General features: G+C 41.5%; 1 protein-coding gene across 3 annotated transcripts in view; it reads left to right on the top strand.

Annotated features, from left to right (window-relative positions):
* Nucleotides 1-8,357: 8,357 nt before the first annotated feature.
* TDRP (testis development related protein) overlaps nt 8,358-18,639 on the top strand; it is a 38,021-nt gene continuing 27,739 nt past the window's right edge. For 2 of the 3 annotated variants that reach the window (XM_073336182.1, XM_073336180.1), the window contains exons 1-2: nt 8,358-8,455; nt 8,846-8,991. In XM_073336182.1, coding sequence (XP_073192283.1) covers nt 8,878-8,991 — 114 coding nt within the window. In that variant the 5' untranslated portion in view covers nt 8,358-8,455; nt 8,846-8,877. Of the gene's footprint in view, nt 8,456-8,743; nt 8,992-18,639 lie in introns of those variants that run through there. The other variant, XM_073336181.1, reaches the window with a different exon arrangement.

The raw sequence follows: 18,639 nt of genomic DNA, 5'->3' as shown, positions 1-18,639 counted from the left end.
AAACTGTTTCTGCTTCAGGAGTAAACCTTGCTCAACCTTGCTTTAAGCCAATGTAGTTTTTTAGAGGAAAAGCAAAAACATTTTTCTAATAAGCTGATTTTTTAGAATTGGAACTGTTTGAAGAGCCATTTTAATATCATGTCTGTGCAAGACTTTTGCAGGCATACCTATGTCAATCAGGGGTGTGAACAGGTGTGATCCCTGACTAACATAGCTACGCTGACGTCCTTAGTGTAGACATAGCTGCCTTTTTACCAGTATAGCCTGTTTCACTTGTGGGTGGTGGTTTTACTATACTGGTACAAACCTGGATTTACAAGAAAAGAGTTACAAATAGAAAATTGTAAAACTCTCTAAATCATTTCTAAATTAGCTTCTCTGAAACAAATATGACAAACAGAACATGATGGTGTGATGTAATATAAAGTTTTTATTAGTATGAGTTCAGAGTTTGGGAGACTTACATAACTTGTGTTCTGTTGCCATCCAAAACCTGTTATTGTCCTGCTTATCACCCACGATCCTAGATTTTTCCATGAGGTGGACGTCATGGGAAAATGTCCAGTCCCCTGCAGGAGACTGGACTAGATGACCTGTCAAAGTCCCTTTCAGGCATACATTTTGATGATTTCTGTGATTACTGCCATGAGGTTGGGAAGAAATTTTCATTTATTATAGCAGTTTATTGTGCAGAGGCCTGTATTCTATGTTGCTCAAGGCAACAAAAGTCCAACTCAGCTCATTATACTAAATTGTGTAGAAGGGTAAGAAGAAGTTGGAGACAGAAAGACTGGCACGAACTAGATTGTTTAAGTTAAAAGAATGGTGATAAGGGGTCTTTAAAGCTCCTGACAGACTCGTGAGTGGATATGACAAGTTGAAATATTCTAAAAATGGGAGGAAACGTTTATAGCTGAAATCACCAAAATGTGTTTTGAGTGGTTAAGTTTAATCAGATGAAGTTGACACCTCTTTTTGGACATTGCTTATTTGGGGGTCCCTGAAAGGGAACAATGGGATGAATGGATTGGAAGGAAAGAGTTTTGCCATAATGGCTGCAACTCCCCCTGCTCTCCTCCTCCCAGAAATCTCTTGGCATCCTGCGATCTACCATAACACCACTGGGCCTTTGTTGTCCCGATTCAGACAGAGGTCTTGACCTCACTAATTAGAGAGAAAAATGGGGGATGTCACCACCTCTACCGGCTTCAGCTAAATCCTGAAAAACATCGGGGATGTAAGCCATTGCTTCTGACTGTCATTCCTAGTTTGGCATTTTCCTTCCTCTACCCTAATTGTCTTCTTTCTTATCCTTCTCATTTTGCCTTCTATCTAATAAGAATCTGGATTAGTCAGCCAAAACAACTTCACCTTTTGGAACACTGCTGAGATCCTGTGTTGAAAAAGCCAAGGTCAAAGCAATGCCTTACAGAGCTTGATGCTGGTAAAAAGTATGTCAGTTCTCATTGTGGTATATACGACCCTGTACTCTGCCTTCACTTTCCCAGCAGCTAGTATGCAAGTAAAAGTAAGGACCAGAGACAGAAGCTTCATTTTCCGTGTTTGTTATTCTTTTTTTGTTCCATTTGGCATATCTTTTCTTAAAGGAAACAGGATTGAATTTCAAAAATAATAATAGCTCAAGACCATATAAATGAACGTTGTCTCTCTTCTTCCAAAAAGAACTTCTAATACAATCTATAATGCTGTCTAAAGAGACTGTCAAACAGAAGTTTTTCCATATGGAGACGTTGCACATCTAAAGGGAATAAGGAAAATTGTTAAAATGAAAGCTTTCCTTAATTCTTAGTTTTGAAATGCTTTAAATATTTTGTTTATTTTTCTGTGAGTTTAATAATGGGTTAAAGAGATTTTAACTGGTGGTTGTTACAATGGACATAAGCCAGCAATAACTTGGCATGAAACCTTGAATCATGCTTAGCCATTTAATGTTGCAACAGTAAATGATATTTTTTTTAACATCCTATCCCTTGCTGGACCTGAGACACAGCCTATTCAATACAATAGGCTATAGACACTGATTTGTTATTGTTTTAGGAAGTTAAAGTTAAGAAGTATTTCCTTTTTCTAATGGCTGCACTTACTACTTTATTTTCACCTGTGACAAAAGCTTTGCCCTAGTTGGAGACACATTACTAATGTGGGTGGATCAGATCATTTAGTATTTTATAGCAAGGCTTGACAAAATTTGATTTTTGTTTTTTTATAATTTCAACTGATATTGATATTTATCTTTAAACTTTTTTAGATTTTTATTGATTTACATTTTCACAGTTGTGCACAAATATGAATTTTAAGCATTTTTTCTGAAGAATTTTAGTGATTTAAATTTTCAGTTGTGAGAAAGTATGGGGTGTCAGAAAATAATTATTTAATGACAACAGATGTTGAGATTCAAAAAGTTAAAACTTTATAAACATTAACACACAAACTGTCAACATCAAATGTCAAAGTACATAGCCTTTTAAATCAAACTAAGAATTTTTCAAACAACAATTTTCTGACTTTGCCTATCTGTAAATTTTGATTATTTGTAGATGAAAATATTTTTGAATTAGTTTGAGTGTGTATGGTGAAATTGATTTTTACTAACATTTACTGATAAAAATCTAATCTTTCCAAGCCTATTTATAGTCGCTATTGCCACTTCTCTTCTCATCAGTTGTGGACCTAGGTTTTTACTTCCAGAAAGACTTCACTGATGTTGGGGGCAGGGTGGATGATTTGCTTTAATAATTAGATAAGAGCTTCTCCTTTTCTGAGGTATGGAAATGATTTGAGAAGTTGGGTTTTTATATATTATTGGTAGGGGACACTCACTATGGAAGGGGTATATTTTTAATATTTTTTTCTTGAGTTAATATTTGAGGCATAATTTATTGTGTCTTGGTGGGATTTCTCCAGACACAATCTTCCTACATTATAAAGCCAATGCATTCTAGGAAATAAGTCACACTGCTAGGGTGACCAGATGTCCCGATATTATCAGGACCATCCTGATATTAGGGGCTTTGTCTTATATAGGCAACTACACCTTCCCTTCCCCTCCCCCCCCCCCACAAAATGTCCCAGTTTCTCACACTTCCTATCATCCTGCTGATAACCACCACTGAATCAGTTTTTAGACCATCTTGTAGCAGGATAAAAGAGAAAACACTGTAACTGAGTGTATCCCTTAGGAGTCTGGCCTCCCCTTCATACCAGGCAAGCCGAGTTCATGGGGTGCACTTTCTAATCTGGAGGACAGCGGAAAAATGTTGATATTTTTATATAATTAGCTTTTAAAAGAGGATGAAAAACCCAAAGGTTTCTAAACTTCAGAAGTCTGTAAACAAACTGAATTGTTTAAAGAAACAGGATCATGAAATATCAATATGAAATATTGGTACTGCCCAAGAGTGTGCTAGGCATCTCAGAAAAAACAGAAAGCAAGGGGTGAAATCCTGACTCCACTGAAGTCAATATGAATCTTTCCATTAACTTCAATGAGACCAGGATTTAACTCAAGGTCCCTGCCCCTGAAGAGTTTGCAGTCTAAGGCCTGGTCTACACACATGTGTGTGTGTGTGTGTGTGTGTGTGTGTAGGGTATTGATCTAAGTTATGCAACTTCCTATGTAAATAACATAGCTGAAGTCGACGTACTTAGATTAGTTCTACTTACTGCAGTGTCTTCACTGCGATAAGTCGACAGTTGACACTCTCCCGTTGACTCCACCTGAGACTGTCGCCTTGGTAGAGTACTGGAGTTGATGGGAGAGGGCTCGGTGGTCAATTTATCATGTCTAGATTAGATGTGATAAATCAACCCCTACTGGACCGATCCAGCAAGTAATGTAGACCAGACCCAGGCCCTAATTCTGAAAACATACACATGTGATTAATTTTAGTCATGTGAGTAGTCCAGTGGGTCCACTCATGAGAGCAAAATTAAGCACATGCATAAGTATTTTCAGGGTTGGGACCTAATCTTAGACATGATGTTTCAAGTTAGGGTAATAAACAACAGTGAGGGGAAAGGGTAAAGAAAGACATAAGATTAAAACTGTAGGATCATGTATTCATAACTATTTATTTATATAGCAACTAATATGATCAAATGAAAACTAAATTAAATAACTTAAGAATCATTATCTACTATTTTAATATGAGATAATATAATTAAATGTAAATTGGAAATGTTAGCGATTGTCTCTTGCACTTGATTAACCTTTGAGTTTTAGATATGAATGAGAAGTAAGAGGCTAAAAAACCAGATACAAACCAGCCTGCTCTTTTAAAGGGAACTTTCATGCTAACTCTGATCTGTCTTTAATAATTGAAAATGTGCTTTGTCTTTCAGCCCTCTGAAGTTTCAGTTAATATTAATGGAGGATTTGGAAAGGAATTTTACCATACACTGTTAATAGATTTAGTTCTATGGGAGATGGGGATAAAAAAGAAAATAAATCAGACTTGGATGGAAAACCTATTATAACATGTAAGGCCCCAGTTCCACAAACACTTACGCATTTTAAACTTAACACATATGAATACCATTGAACTCAATGGAACTCCTCAGGTGCATTTTCCAGGTTGGGGCCTAAAACAGTATTGCTGCAGATTCTATGACAGAATGGTTAGAATGGTTAGAATGATGATACATCTAAGGTTTCAGTTCATGTTATTCAGACACTACTTTATGACACAAAATGTGATACAGCTATATTGAATTTGCAACCTTTGATTCAGTGTGGGATCAGAATCCACTGGCATTGAGGTAAACTAACTCCCCTTTTGTATGTACAGCATGTTGAGTAACAGGCCTTGGGGACTCAGCATTCCATCTTAAATATGCCCACTTTTCCTGATAGGCAGGTAGGAGTACATTGCAGCCCAAAGGGCCCTAAGCAAAACACTGTTATATGTACTTATAATTGGTTCAGAAGAGTAGAGCAAGTAGGCTACAGATATACTCACCTAGGCCTTGATGCTGCAAGCCCTTGTATGGTGCACAATAGGGAGTGCAACATTGTCACTCTCCATTGTGAGTAAATGTGCTGGGTATGTGTGATTGCATGTAAGGATAAGCAATTCATACAGTCTCAGATGGTATCAGTCAGCTTCCAAGAGCACCGTGACAGATCTGTAAACATCCATCCCTAATTCGTAATTCATGACAATGGAAAATGAGTGCCTGTATGGGAATTTCTATTGAAGAAAATACCAATCTATTTGAAAAAGACAATACAGAAACTGGCTGGGACAGACATGCAGACTAGTTTGTTAGTTATGGTATCTAAGCTTGATTGTTCAACATTTGAAAGGTGAATATTAATTTACATGAAGGGACTTTGTATCCACAGGGATCATCTCTTGGAGAAAGTAGTGGGTCCAAACCTTATTTCATGCAGATGTGCCTGGAGAAAAGAGAACCCTGTAACTTTCAAGGAGACGTACTGGAGGGTAAAGAGTTTCTGGAACCTACACCATCCTCTGAGCCTTGCTGAACAGGCGTAGATAGAGATGTTCTCTCCTAGAGAGGTGTGCTGCAAAAGGCTATGGCTGGTAGTACACAGAGGATTTAATCTTTTAGTGTCTCAGTTTCCCTATATGTAAAATAAGTATTAGAATAAATAATAATAATGATCCCACCTTCCCAGAATTCAGGGAAGACTGATGAGTCACCTAGATTCTCCCACATACTTGTCCCAAGGTTTAGTTAACATTTGTAAATTTTATAATTACTCAGATCTTTAAATTTAATTTTGATTTGAAATGTTAAGTAGATATTTTGGGTGAAATTTGAATGAATATCTAAAGGAAAAATTGTATTTACTGTTAAATGTTGTTATTACTGTTGAAGGAAAACTCACTGCTCTTTTGCTCAATGGCAAACTCCTGTTTCTGTCACTAAACTTTTCCATTAAACTTTAGCTCATGCTGTCGGGGAAAAAAGTTAAAGATATTCGTCTGCTTATTTTTTATCTATAAAATATTAAACATATCAAATCTGGTATTTCCAGGTTGAACATACAGAGAAATGCCATTGAGTTGAGTGTAAGATCTCACTTTGCTCAGCTAATTAGAAATTTGAGTATTTTCTGTCTTGGAAATCTTTATGGATGTTGAAGAACTAGTGGGATGAGTGGGAGGTAACTGCATGTGTGGGGACAGTGGGTGGAGTGCAGTCCCTGCATGGGTAAGGAGGCTACTTTGTGTAGAAGGTGATGTTTGTGGGGTGATTGGTGACTGTGTGGAGCAGGGAGGGCACTGTTAGGGATGCTGTGTGTGTGCAACGAGTGAGAGATGATTGTGTGTAGAGCAGTGGTTTTCAAACTAGGGCCGCCGCTTGTTCAGGGAAAGCCCCTGGTGGGCTGGGCTGGTTTGTTTACCTGCCATGTCTGCAGGTTCGGCTGATCGCAGCTCCCACTGGCTGTGGTTCGCTAGTCCAGGCCAATGGGGGCTGCAGGAAGGGCGGCCAGCACATCCCTCGGCCCGCACCACTTCCTGCAGCCCCCATTGGCCTGGAGCGGTGAACCGCGGCCAGTGGGAGCTGCGATCAGCCGAACCTGCGGACGCGGCAGGTAAACAAACTGGCCCGGCCCGCCAGGGGCTTTCCCTGAACAAGTGGCGGCCCTAGTTTGAGAACCAATGGTGTAGAGTACTGTGGAAACTTGTTCTCGGGGTTGTCTGTGTGGGGGTATTGTATGGGTGGTGGGTGATCAGTGGGAAGTGACAGTGTACAGGTAAGGTTGGGGGGTAGAGTAGTGACTGTGTGGGTTGCTGTACGTGTATGTATGCAAGGCTGTGGGGGATACTGTCTGCATGTGAGGTACTGTCTATGGGAAGGTATTTGTGTGCAGTGGCATACTAATATAATAATAAAATGATACTGATATTTCATATAGTACTTTTCATCAATAGATCTCAAAGCACCTTACAAAGGAGGCAAGGGGAACTGACTGTGTAGCATGCTACATGTGGGGAACTGTGCTGAGTGCTGTCTCTGTGAATGGTTTGTAAGCGGTGCCATCTCTGTGTTTGGGAGGTAGTGATGGATGGGGTGCTGTGTGTGGAGGCTGTTGTGAGAAATTCTCTCTGTGTAGATTGCTTTGTGTGTGGAGTGCTATGAGAAGTTGGGGTGTGTTGTAGGGTGCTATGAAAGGGTGAAGTGCTCTCTGAGTGTAGGGTAGCCCAGAGGTCTTGTCTGTGTGGCGAGTAATGTGCAGTTGCTCTTTGTGGGGGGTGCTCTGTGTGGGTGTTGTGAAGGGATGGATTGGTGGGTGGGGTTGCTCTCTGTGTGGGTGGTGTGAGGGGTGCTGTGTAGCCTGCTCACTATGTGTAGTGCTCTGTATGGAGGTGCTGTGAAGGGGTGGCGTGCTGCTGCCTGTGTGTGGGCGGTCTATGTGGGATGCTGTCTGTGTCTGAGGTGATGTGAAGAGGTAGTGTGCTCTCTGTGCAGGGTGTTCTATGCATGGGGGTGCTGTAAAGGGGTGAGATCATAGAATCATAGAAGATTAGGGTTGGAAAAGACCTCAGGGGGTCATCTTGTCCAACCCCCTGCTCAAAGCAGGACCAACAGCAACTAAATCATCCCAGCCAGGACTTTGTCAAGCCGGGCCTTAAAAACCTCTAAGGATGGAGATTCCACCCCCCCCCCTAGATAACCCATTGCAGTGCTTCACCACTCTCCTAGTGAAATGGTTTCCCCTAATACTATGCTGTCTGGGCCAGGTGTTGTCTGTGTTGAGGCTGGTCTACCGGTGCTTTGAAGGGGTGGGATCCTGTCTGCAAGGGTGCTGTCAAGAGGTGAGGTGCTGCCTGTGTGGGGTTGGTCTGGGGGTGTTGTGAAAGGGTGGCTGGGGTGTTGTCTGTGTGTGGGTGCTGTGATGGGGTGGGGTGCTCTGTGTGGCATGCTCAGTATGGGATGCTATGAAGGGGAGAGGTACTGTCTGTGTGGTGGGGTGGTCTGAGGGATGTGAAGGGGTAAGATGCTGTCTGTCCAGGGCTCTGTCTGTAGGGGTGCTGGGAAAGAGTGAGGTACTGTTAAGGGCTGGGGTGCTGTCTGTTTGGGGGCGGTCTGAGGGTGCTGTGAAGGAGTGGGGTGCTCTGTGTGGGGGTGCTGTGAAGGATGGGGGTGCTGTCTGTGTGCACGGGATAGTGTGAAGGGACGGGAGGCTCTCTGTGCGTGGGGCACTGTGAAGAGGGGGCGTTGATATGTGGATGCTCTGGGGCAGCGAGCGCTCGGCGGCGGGCACGCAGAGGGCCGCCCCTCTCCCCCGGTAGGCCCCGGCGGGATGTGGGAGGCCGGACGGAGCCGCCCTGGTTGCCGTGGTGACCGGAAAGCCCGTGCTCCCCCCGCCCTCCCTCCGCTCGCCGCCGCCGCCACTCGCAAACATGGCAGCGGCCGCTCGGCGGCTCCGGGCCGCGGCTCTGGTGGGGGAAGGTCACAGGTGAGAAGGGGCCAGAGAGACAGCGGCATTTCCCTCCCCCGGCCACCGCCTTCCGGGCCTGTCAGCCCCGCGCTCGGACCGCTCAGCCGGCCGGGGGCGGGACCTTCCCGGCCGAGCTCCTCGCGGCCGCTGCGACCAGGGGACAGAGCGGCCGGCGGGAGGGGCCCGAGAAGGCGCAGCCCCCTGGGACGGAGCCGGGCACTGGCCCGGGTGGCGGGGGCCGCCTGGGCCGGCGGGGCGGGGATGCGGGCAGGAGAGGGGAGGGGGTTGGGGCTGGTATAGGGCCGGAGGGAGGGGAAGCTCTGCCCGCCCGCCCGGCAGCGAGTGCCCGAGTGCGCTCGCAGGCGCGTCCGGGGCCGCGGAGTCACTCCCTTCCCCCCCCTGTCCCAGGGCTGAGTGAGGCGGCACCCCCACGCCCCATCATGTGGAAACTCAACAAGAGCAGCAAAGTTCTCCTGGATGATTCTCCCGAGGAGGAAGAGACCCGGCTCCGAGACCCGCCGCCGCAGCCAGCAGCCAGCGCCGCCGCCGCGCAGGTAACCGGAGCGGGGACTCGGTTAATAACAAGAGTGCCCAGCATCGCGGCACCCCCGTGCGCTCTGTGGGACCCACTGCCCCCGCTCACTTGTCTGGACTCACTGGGTGGTGAGGCTTGGCGTGACTCGGGAACGACGGGGCATTTGTAGAGGGGGTATAAATTGCTGCTGTTTGTTGGGATTCTCGGATTCCCTCCTTAAAAACGGTCCTCTTGCGGTGCTGGGACCTGCCGCCCTTCATTCCCACGACTTGATACTACACAGGGTACTTTCTTTCTCCCACCCCCAAGCACAGGCACTGCGACTAGTCCATTGAACACAACAAACAAATGATCCCCAAAGGCATAATCCCCATTAAATATAAAAGGGGGGGATTTAGGTTATGGCTGGCGTGTTTTTATACTTAAAGAGAGGCAGCTGTTGCTATTATTAAAGTAGACACAATGTTGTTTGAAGACTTTTCCCTGTTAGATATCCCTCAGCACACAAAAGATTGCATAAATACTACAAAGATACATTTACAAGCTGGAGTAAAGGTTCTGTTTGGGTAAGGGAGAGGTATTAGTCAAATGTAAAACAGAACAACTAAAATAGTTACTGATTCCATTAGTAATTGTGAGTCTAATGGCTTACCACTATTATTAGTTTTGATAAATTCTTTTTTGCAAGTGCCTTGTAATTACAGCATTTGATTGAAGTTTAATTTTACTGGATGGGGTGTGCCAGCACAGGAGTATACCAAGCTAATCATTCAATAACTCTTGATGACTTACCATGGGTGTGTAGTTAGAAATTCTTTACCCAGTCTATGTTATATATTAGTACAGTAATTATAGAGAAGTCTGTAAATCAATATAAGCTATAATTGCTTGTTTGTTGAAATCAAAACAGCTTTGATGATTGTAGTAAAATATTCAATGTAGTGTAAAACATTTGTTTAGTTAACAAGGATTTCCTTTATTTAAACCTTTTATTATATGAGAATGAGAAAATGGATTGTCAGAGTATATAGCTAAGGCTGTTTTGGATGAATCTATTTTAATTGTAATGAACTATCTGGATAGAACATCACTCAAAACAAAGATGCTTTATTTTTACAACTCACTATTTAGGTAAGTGTCTTAAGGAGGATGTATAACATAAGGAAATAAGGTTGTACAACCAATTAGATTGAGTTGATATGGTTTAGGGCCTGATCATGCACCATTGAGATAAATGCATTTTGCCACTAATTTCTGTAGGAACAGGATCAAGCTTCTAACATACAGCTGTGGAGTTGCTTCTGCTATGAATTCTGCTTGAGAGTGATTCAGTCCTCACCCCCTAATAATGTCTACCTTCTCACTGCACAGCCTGGCTAATCATGCTGTACATAGCATAAATATTTAGCCCTGATCAGAGAGTTAGTTCAACAAGAACTAGGAGCCAGGATCTCTTCAATTATCAGTCTTGTGGCCCAGCCACTGGACCATATATTCAGATACTTGTTTGCATGCTTGTAAGTAAATGAGAGAGCTCAGTATTGTTTCTTGGCATAGACTTACTTTTCATAATGACAAAATAGATCCCCTTAATGTGATCATTATTCCTTTTCCTTAAATGTACATTTTCTTTCGCTAATCTTCTACTTTCTTAAGAGAGAATCAATTTTTTCAGGTTGTGTTACAAGAACATTTCAATCTCACTTTGAATTTGTGATATATTGTCTTCCCCATGCATTAAAATCAGATATCTGTATTTTTATAAGTCAAGTCTAATAGGATTTTCAAAGGCTTCTGCATACAATTTACATAATTAGTGTTAAAACATTTATAACTATTATAGTTTCTTACTTTAAAAAATAATATGAAATAACATCTATATTGTTGTAAATAGAGCCGCTCAGAACATTTTAGACCAAATGAAATCTTGTAAAAATATGCTTTTTGTTGAAGCTGAAACATTTTTCAAATACGTATCTGTTTTGAAAAAGTATTTTGGAGAGGGAGCTCAAGCTCTCACCCTATAGCCTGGTGGTTAGGCCACTAGCTTGGGATGTGGGAGATGGGGATTCAGAGTTCTTATTCTGCTTGCTTCAGAGTGATCTGAAACTGCTTTGAATCATCCAGAGCAGGGTCTTGAATCTGGGTCTCCTACACTGCTGGTTAGTGCCCTAACTGCCATACTGTAGCAGCTAAGAGGTATGATCTCCTGTTTGCTTGGATGTACACACATTTTCTTTGCTAACCTCCTGATTACAGATGCAGGGAGTCTGGTGGGTGCAGTTAGATGGCTGGCCTAAGCCTTCTTCCATGCTTCCACAGTCATGCTGCAGTTTTATCCTGCTATCTTGAGCAGGGCTAGCATTGAATTGGGAATCAGAGCTTCTAGCTGCTGTGTAGACATACCCTTAACAGACACCAACCTAACCTTATCTTCTCAAGTCAAAAAGCTTAGGTTTTGATCAGAAAATGGATATTTTGACACCATTTTCATGAAAATGTTGAAAAGATTTTCATTCCAATGCAATTTCAAAAGTTTCCTAAAACAGAATCATCATCCTTGAGCTAACTGAAGATGGAAGTGCCTGCATAACAAAAGTGGGTTGGGTTGTTGACGCTGTTTAAAAACTTTCCCGAGAGTGAAAAGACAAACTCTGAAAGATTAATCAGACAATAAATTTGACTACATGTACTTTTTACTAGACAATTCTTCCTTAAATCACAAAAATGACTTTAATTATGTGTATAAACCCTTTTGCCCACAAAATGTACTTTGTTGGCTAAAGTAAGAATTAATACATGAGTAGATTTTAATACAACTAAAGAGCCCAAGTATTTAGTAAAATCTAATGTATTCTCCTTAACTTGCTCTTTCTACTATATTTTCAAAGAGCTCTTCAACTTTGCATGATGAGTATAAATTTACTTTGTAAGATACTCATTGTGATTCAAGTTGTAGTCAATTGTCTGTACTTGAAAATACGTTTCTTTTGTACTTTTGTAGGACTTAATGCGTTGGCATTCATATTGAGTAAGTGCTCATTGACTAAAGGTCTTATGTATGTTCTATACTATACTTTTAAAAATATTAATCAAATGAAACTTTAAGATGACAGTGATGTGTCAATATGATATGCAACTCTAATACATGAGATGTTGTTGACTGTTTTAGTAAGATAGTTGATTACATATTATCGGCGGGAGGGAGAATTGAACTAAATTTTCATTTTTAAATTAAAGGAAGAAAATAAAGACACAATGAAATACTGGATTTCCTCTTCCTTGACGTGTTCTCATTTGATCTTAATTTCTATTATATTCAAATAGAAAGAAATGCAGAGACATGTTTCATGTTACAGTTTAGACCTGTTCACTGAACATTTCAAAGCTGAGCTCTACAGAAATTTAGTTATCTTTTTAATTAATGTTTTTAAAAGTCTTTGGTACAGTTTTGACACAAGCTTTCATGTTAAATTAATAAAACTCACACAGGCCCTGAAGGAGTGGATAAGAAATTAGTAAAGCTTTCAGATGTATATTAGTGAAATAAATCAAATAAGGGCAATGACATCAGTTTTTGATGTTAAGGATAAAAAAATAGTAAAGTTCCATGAACAGTTTGGCTAAGTTGATTGATTTGGAGAATGAGGTCTTTGTCTTTTTGCTTCAGAGAAGAGAGTCTGCTAACAGGCACATTCTGATTTAGACTGTAAGCCAGTCATATTTCTACTTTAATTTCATTCTTGGTTCTTCATTTAGAGATTTGGGGTACTCTACTAAAAGTCAGGAATGGACTAAAGTATTAGTATTTCAATTTTGTTTATAATTAAATCTAATTATTTTTGTTAAAAAGTGAAAGCAGTAAATGTTAATCCAACAAACTTCTCCCCTTCACTTTCCATTTCCTTAAATTATGTCGCTTTCAACATTACCTCATTCCTGTCTTTGCAATTCCATCCTGGGTCTCCTCCATTCAGCAAAACTTCTCTTGACAAGTTCTTCCTGGCCAAAATTGAAGTAGTCTATTCCATCCTTATCATTCTTGAACTCTACTGGTTTTGACTTTGTCAGATGTACACATTTTCTTGAAACATTATTTTTCCTTGGCTTTCATGACTGTCCTTTCATGGTTCTCCTCCTACTTCTCTGATCCCTCCTTCGGCAATTCTTTAAGTAAGTCCTCCTTCTTTCTCCAACTCTCCATAAAGGTCCCACAGAGCTCTTTTTCTGTCCCTTTCTCTCCTCCTTTTACACTGTCTTATTTGCTCACATTGTTTCTATTACCATCTTTACATTGATGACTTGTAGGTCAGGAGAAGAGAGGTAGATCAGTCTACTTCAGTCCAATCCTGCTTATTATTCTTTCTCTTTGAAATCACTGCAAAATAACTCTTTCTTTATCCCCAAACCTCTACTTCCTGCTTTCTCCCACAGTAGCCAACACCACTGTCCTTACTGTCACCTGTTGTATTTGACTTCTTCCTTTCTTTACACTGCACAGTTCGTCTATGTCCAAATCTTGTTGCTTCTTACTGAGTAACATCTCTAAAGTCTGCCTTTTTCTTTCTGCCCAGACAACAGAAACTTCTGCAGGCCCTTATCTCCCATCCTGATTACCGTAACCACCCCCCTCTATGGCCTCCCTAATGCCTACATTGCTCCCCCCTAGTCCATAAAAATCACAGCTATTGACAGTGAGGCCATATCTACACTACAAAGTTTTGCTGACACCAGTTATGTTGGCAGAGTTAGTGCTTGTGCACATTGCTTGTGCACAGGCATACTTGGCTCCTTTTGTTGGCATTGTGCATACCCACGAGGAGTGCTGTGTTGATGGAGTGTGTGGTGCACCATGGACAGGTATCCATGGACAGTCTTTTGAGTAGTTTTGGCAATGCATGGTGGGACAGAACTGAGTCACACAGGGGTGACTGGGAGCAACGGGTCAACTTCCTATAATGCAGTGTTCTTCATCCCATAATATCTCTGTCCCATAATTTTTGTGCCAATTTTCAAATTCCCACGAATCTGTGTAAGACTTGTCGCTGCCTGCTGTCTCTGGCAGAAGCATGTAGCCTGCACAGCTCTGCACTATTGTCATGAGCATTGCAAGCACAGGATTTATGCTTCTCTGGTATTTGCAGAGCTTCAAAAAGAACCGCAGGGAACATGGTGGCAGTTGTTGTTGTTCCTGGCAGTTGTTTTGCTGTGGGACATGGTGAGAATTATTTCAAGGTTATTGATGGTGTTCACTGAGCAGCTGCTTCTGGGCCCAAGAAACGAGCACTGACTTGTGGGATCTCATCATAGTGCAGGTTTGGGATGATGAGTAGTGGCTGTAGAACTTTCGGATGCGCAAGGCCACATTCCTGGATCAGTGTACTGAGCTCACCCCAGCTATCCAGTGCAGGGACACCAAACTGAGAGCTGCACTGCTGGTGGAGAAGTGAGTAGCGATCACACTAGGGAAACTTGCAATGCCAGATTACTACTGGTCCATGGAAAGTCATTTTGGAGCGGGCAAATCCACCGTGAGGGCCATTAATTGTCTCCTGCTACTCAGGACTGAGATTCTCAGCAGTGTGCAGGATGTAGTGGATGGCTTTGTATCTATGGGGTTCCTGAACTGTGGTGGAGCAGTTGATAGCATGCACATCCCTTTTTTGGCCCCAGAGCATCTTGCCACGGAGTACCTCAACAGAATGGGCTACTTTTTCATAGTTGTGCAGGTGTTGGTGGCTCACTGTGCATGTTTCACTGACATTAGTGTTGACTGGTGAGGAAATGTGCACGATGCTCACATCTTTAACAACACAGGCCTGTTCAAAAAGCTACAAGCAGGGACCTTCTTTCACAACCTGCGGATTACCACTGGCAATGTTTGAATGCCGATAGCGATCCTGCGGGGTCCAGCCTACCCCTCACTCTTCTGGCTCATGAAGCTGTACACCGTTCATTTCAACAGGACTGAGGAAAGATTCAACTACTGGTTCAGCAGGTGCAGAATGACAATTGAATGAGCTTTTGGTAGATTGAAAGGACACTGGTGTTGTTTACTCACCAGATTGGATCTCAGTGTGAGAAATATCCAATGATTATAGCTGCCTGTTGTGTCTTGCTTAATATCTGTGAAGCAAAGGGGGAAAAGTTGCTGCAGGGTTGGAGGGCAGAGGTGGAGTGGCTGTCGGCTGTGTTTGAACAGCCAGACACAAGGGCTATTAGAAGAACTTAGCACAGAGCTATACTCAGGGAGACTTTGAAGGAGAACTTTAAAAGAAAGCCACATTAATGTGCTGCAGTGTACTGTGCTCAACCTGGCTTAACAGTTTGGGGGCCTGTTGGGAATTGTTTGGTGCTAGATGCACATCTGTGCATATATCACTGACAGTGGATCTATTAATATTGGGGTGCTTGCTGTGTGTTTATGATGACTGCATTGTTTGGCATTAATCCTATGGGTTGTGAGTGTACAAGACCACTACTTTCACTGCAAGCAGACTTTATATACCATGTGTTGTAAACCAACAACAACGAATAACTTTCAAAACAAAAGAGTTTTATTTACTTACAAAAAACAGCTCCAAAAATACCTGAAGAACTTACAAGTAAACACATTTAAATTTAAAAAAATTGAACCTTAATTAATGAAAAGAGGAAGGAACACTGATGTCCACTATGGCTACACATACATCAACTGTGGTTCTCACGGATCAGTATATGCGAAGCTGTGGTTGTCCATTTTTCCCCAGGTGTGGAGTGGTAGGGGTAGGCATGCGGGTGCTGAAGCCATGTGGAATGCTGAGGTGGCATGTAGGGAGGTACTGTGCTGCAGTTCTTCACAGACTGCAATGGGAGTCGAGCCCAGGATTAGTGAACCTGAATGTCTACAAGAGTCTGCAGCATCTGAGTTTGCTGATGGAGAAGCTCCATTATGTCCCGGTGCATCTCACTCTCTTCCTCCTGTGCCCCACATCCCCCTTATCTGGGTCAGTCATTCCACTGGTGTGGATGGGGTACCCCTCAAGGCCGCAATGGCCACAGCTGGCTTCCCCTGCTTCATTACATTAAGTTCAAGGCCCCTCATAACTCTGCTTTTGTCTCTTGTCATGTCATTTAGTGTGCCACTTCTGCTCTGCTCCCAGGCATGCCAACTTTGTCAGCTTTTCACAAATATTTCAGTGTCTTCTTCCATACTGGCCTTTATGCATGGAATGCTCTATTAACAGATCCATAAAGCCACTATCCTCTTCTCCTTCAGTTCTCTCCTCAAGATTCACCTCCTCTATACTGCCCATAAGAAATCAGCTAATTAATGTCTTTCTATATGTTTGTACAGTGCATATTGTTTGGGACCTCTTGGTGCTATTGTAATACATATAAAATAATAACTTAGAGGAAGTAAATTAAAATACCCAATTTCTGAAAGAGAATTAAGCTTTTCCATCTAAGTTAAACTTTTAATCAATTGAGGATTCGGTAGAAGATGATGGTTTAAAATAAAAAATGAAGTTAGTAATGGAGTAAAAACCTTTTGCCAATAATTGCACACTCAAGTTACAGATTCACGTATGGAGACTAATTAAACAAAACTAGTGCATGAATTCTGCAGCAAATAAATAGTGTCTGATCTTCTCATCCTTACTTAGATAAAACTCCCAAAGAGTTCAGTGGGAGCTTTGCCTGAGAAAGGACTACAGTATTAGGTCTAGTATAGAAGTACAGTACAGATAGGCCTATGTTAACATCAAAATTGGTACTAAAAGCAACATACCAAACAAAACAGTGGATTTGATAATAAATCTTCAAAATAGTGTGTTCAGCTTCAGCATTTGAAAACTTCTTTTCAGATGCTAAACTGGCTCATGTTGCCAGAACTGATGGGGGAGAGCTTTTGAGTTTTCAGATGGAGTGTTTGTCTTGTCAGAATGCCTCTGGGCACTTATAAATATATGCGTCAAATGCTGTGTTCTTTCCAAATGGTGTGACTGCATTCTCAGCATTGGAGGGCTTATTTTCTGGATCAGGAGGCATGTAACAAATATGCACTTTACTGTGTGGGTGAGATGTCACCTTTTAGGTAGAGCGTGGCTAAAAAATTTTGATGGAACAGCATTCCCTCAGAAAATGTTGTTTGGTAAAATCAAAATGTTTCAGAATTTCCATTCCACAAAATATTTTAATATTTTTACTTTTTATCTTGATTTGAAATGTCAGAACTTCCAGCATCATGCACATTCCTTTTTCTGACCAGCAATACTTTTAGTTTTGTATGGTTCAATGGTGTTCCTTTTTAAAAAACATCTATAATGAGAAAAGTCTAAATAACATGATCTTTTGATCCTAACTCCACTTGAGAAGGTTGAGGTGGCTTAGTATAGAGGTACACAAAATAATGGGAAGAATTAAAATATGTAATAAAAAGATCAGAGGGGTAGCCGTGTTAGTCTGGATCTGTAAAAGTGGCAAAGAGTCCTGTGGCTTCAATAGGTCTGTTAGTCTATAAGGTGCCACAGGACTCTTTGCCTCTTTTAATAAAAAGAAACTCCTCATATTGATGGAAAAAGTCTGTCAACTGAAATCACAATCAATTTTGGCATTCAGGTAGAACTTTCACAATATTTCACATAAAGTATTAAACCTATGGAATTAGTGCGCAAATAAGGGCATTTAAACAAATAGTTTAAAAGAATTTGAGACTTCTAGATGCTTTTGTTAAGAAAGAGTGAACCAAAAAACTCAGCAACCAAGCAGAAAAATGCAGAAGAGATATCCTTAAAGGAATTGTGTATGCCAATTCAGTAGTTCTCAACTTGTGGTCCATGAAGCATTTTCTGGTCACAACATGCTGGTCCTCTCTCTTCTTTGCATCTGCTAAACAGCATTTGAAAAGTTTAAAATACATTAAATACTTACTAAAGTTAATATTCTTGCATGTGGTAACGACAGTAAAGTACACAATTGTGAATGGGAAAGGAGGTGGTTCATGCAATCTGGAATGAAAGAGATGGTGGTCCATGAAACTCACTCTATTAAAATGTGGTCCACATATTAAAGAGTTTGTGAGCATCTGTGCTTGATCACCTTTTCCCCTCCAACAGTCTTTTGCTGTTTTTCCTCACAGTAAGGTCATAAAGCGATCCTTGAAGATGAAACACCAATCTCATTGTCAGCAATGAAACAATACCAGTAATGTGACGGTCTGGGGATTAGAAGATGTTTGTAGTTGTGTTGTCCAGTGCTGTGTTGTCCTGTGTATGTGCACACTGATGTATTGCATGAGTGGTGGAGGTGGAGAATGGAAATTGAAAATGCAGAAAATTATTATTTAAACTCATGGTCTAATAATACTTTCATCCAAAAATCTAGAACACTTCACAAAGGTAGACAAGTATTAATTCCATTTGATAGATGTAGAAAACTGAAATGCAGATATGTTGAGTGTCTTGCATAAGAACACACAGTAAGCAGGTGGAAGAGTCAGGAATTGAGCTCTTGTATCCTTACTCTGTCTTCTTTTCTAACTTCAAGCAAACAATGCTGCCTCCCATTCAAAGATGAAAACATGTAAGGCAAAAATGATGTGGAAACACAATGTAACTTAAGACAATGTGAATATGATCAGAAGTGGCAACAAACAGCTATACTGGGGCTCTGCTGCTTGAGCCTC

The sequence above is a fragment of the Lepidochelys kempii genome, chromosome 3 (assembly GCF_965140265.1).
Source record: "Lepidochelys kempii isolate rLepKem1 chromosome 3, rLepKem1.hap2, whole genome shotgun sequence".
Lineage (NCBI taxonomy): Eukaryota > Metazoa > Chordata > Testudines > Cheloniidae > Lepidochelys > Lepidochelys kempii.
The sequence above is the reverse complement of the archived record's forward strand: the minus strand, read 5'-3'. Positions and strand labels throughout refer to the sequence as shown.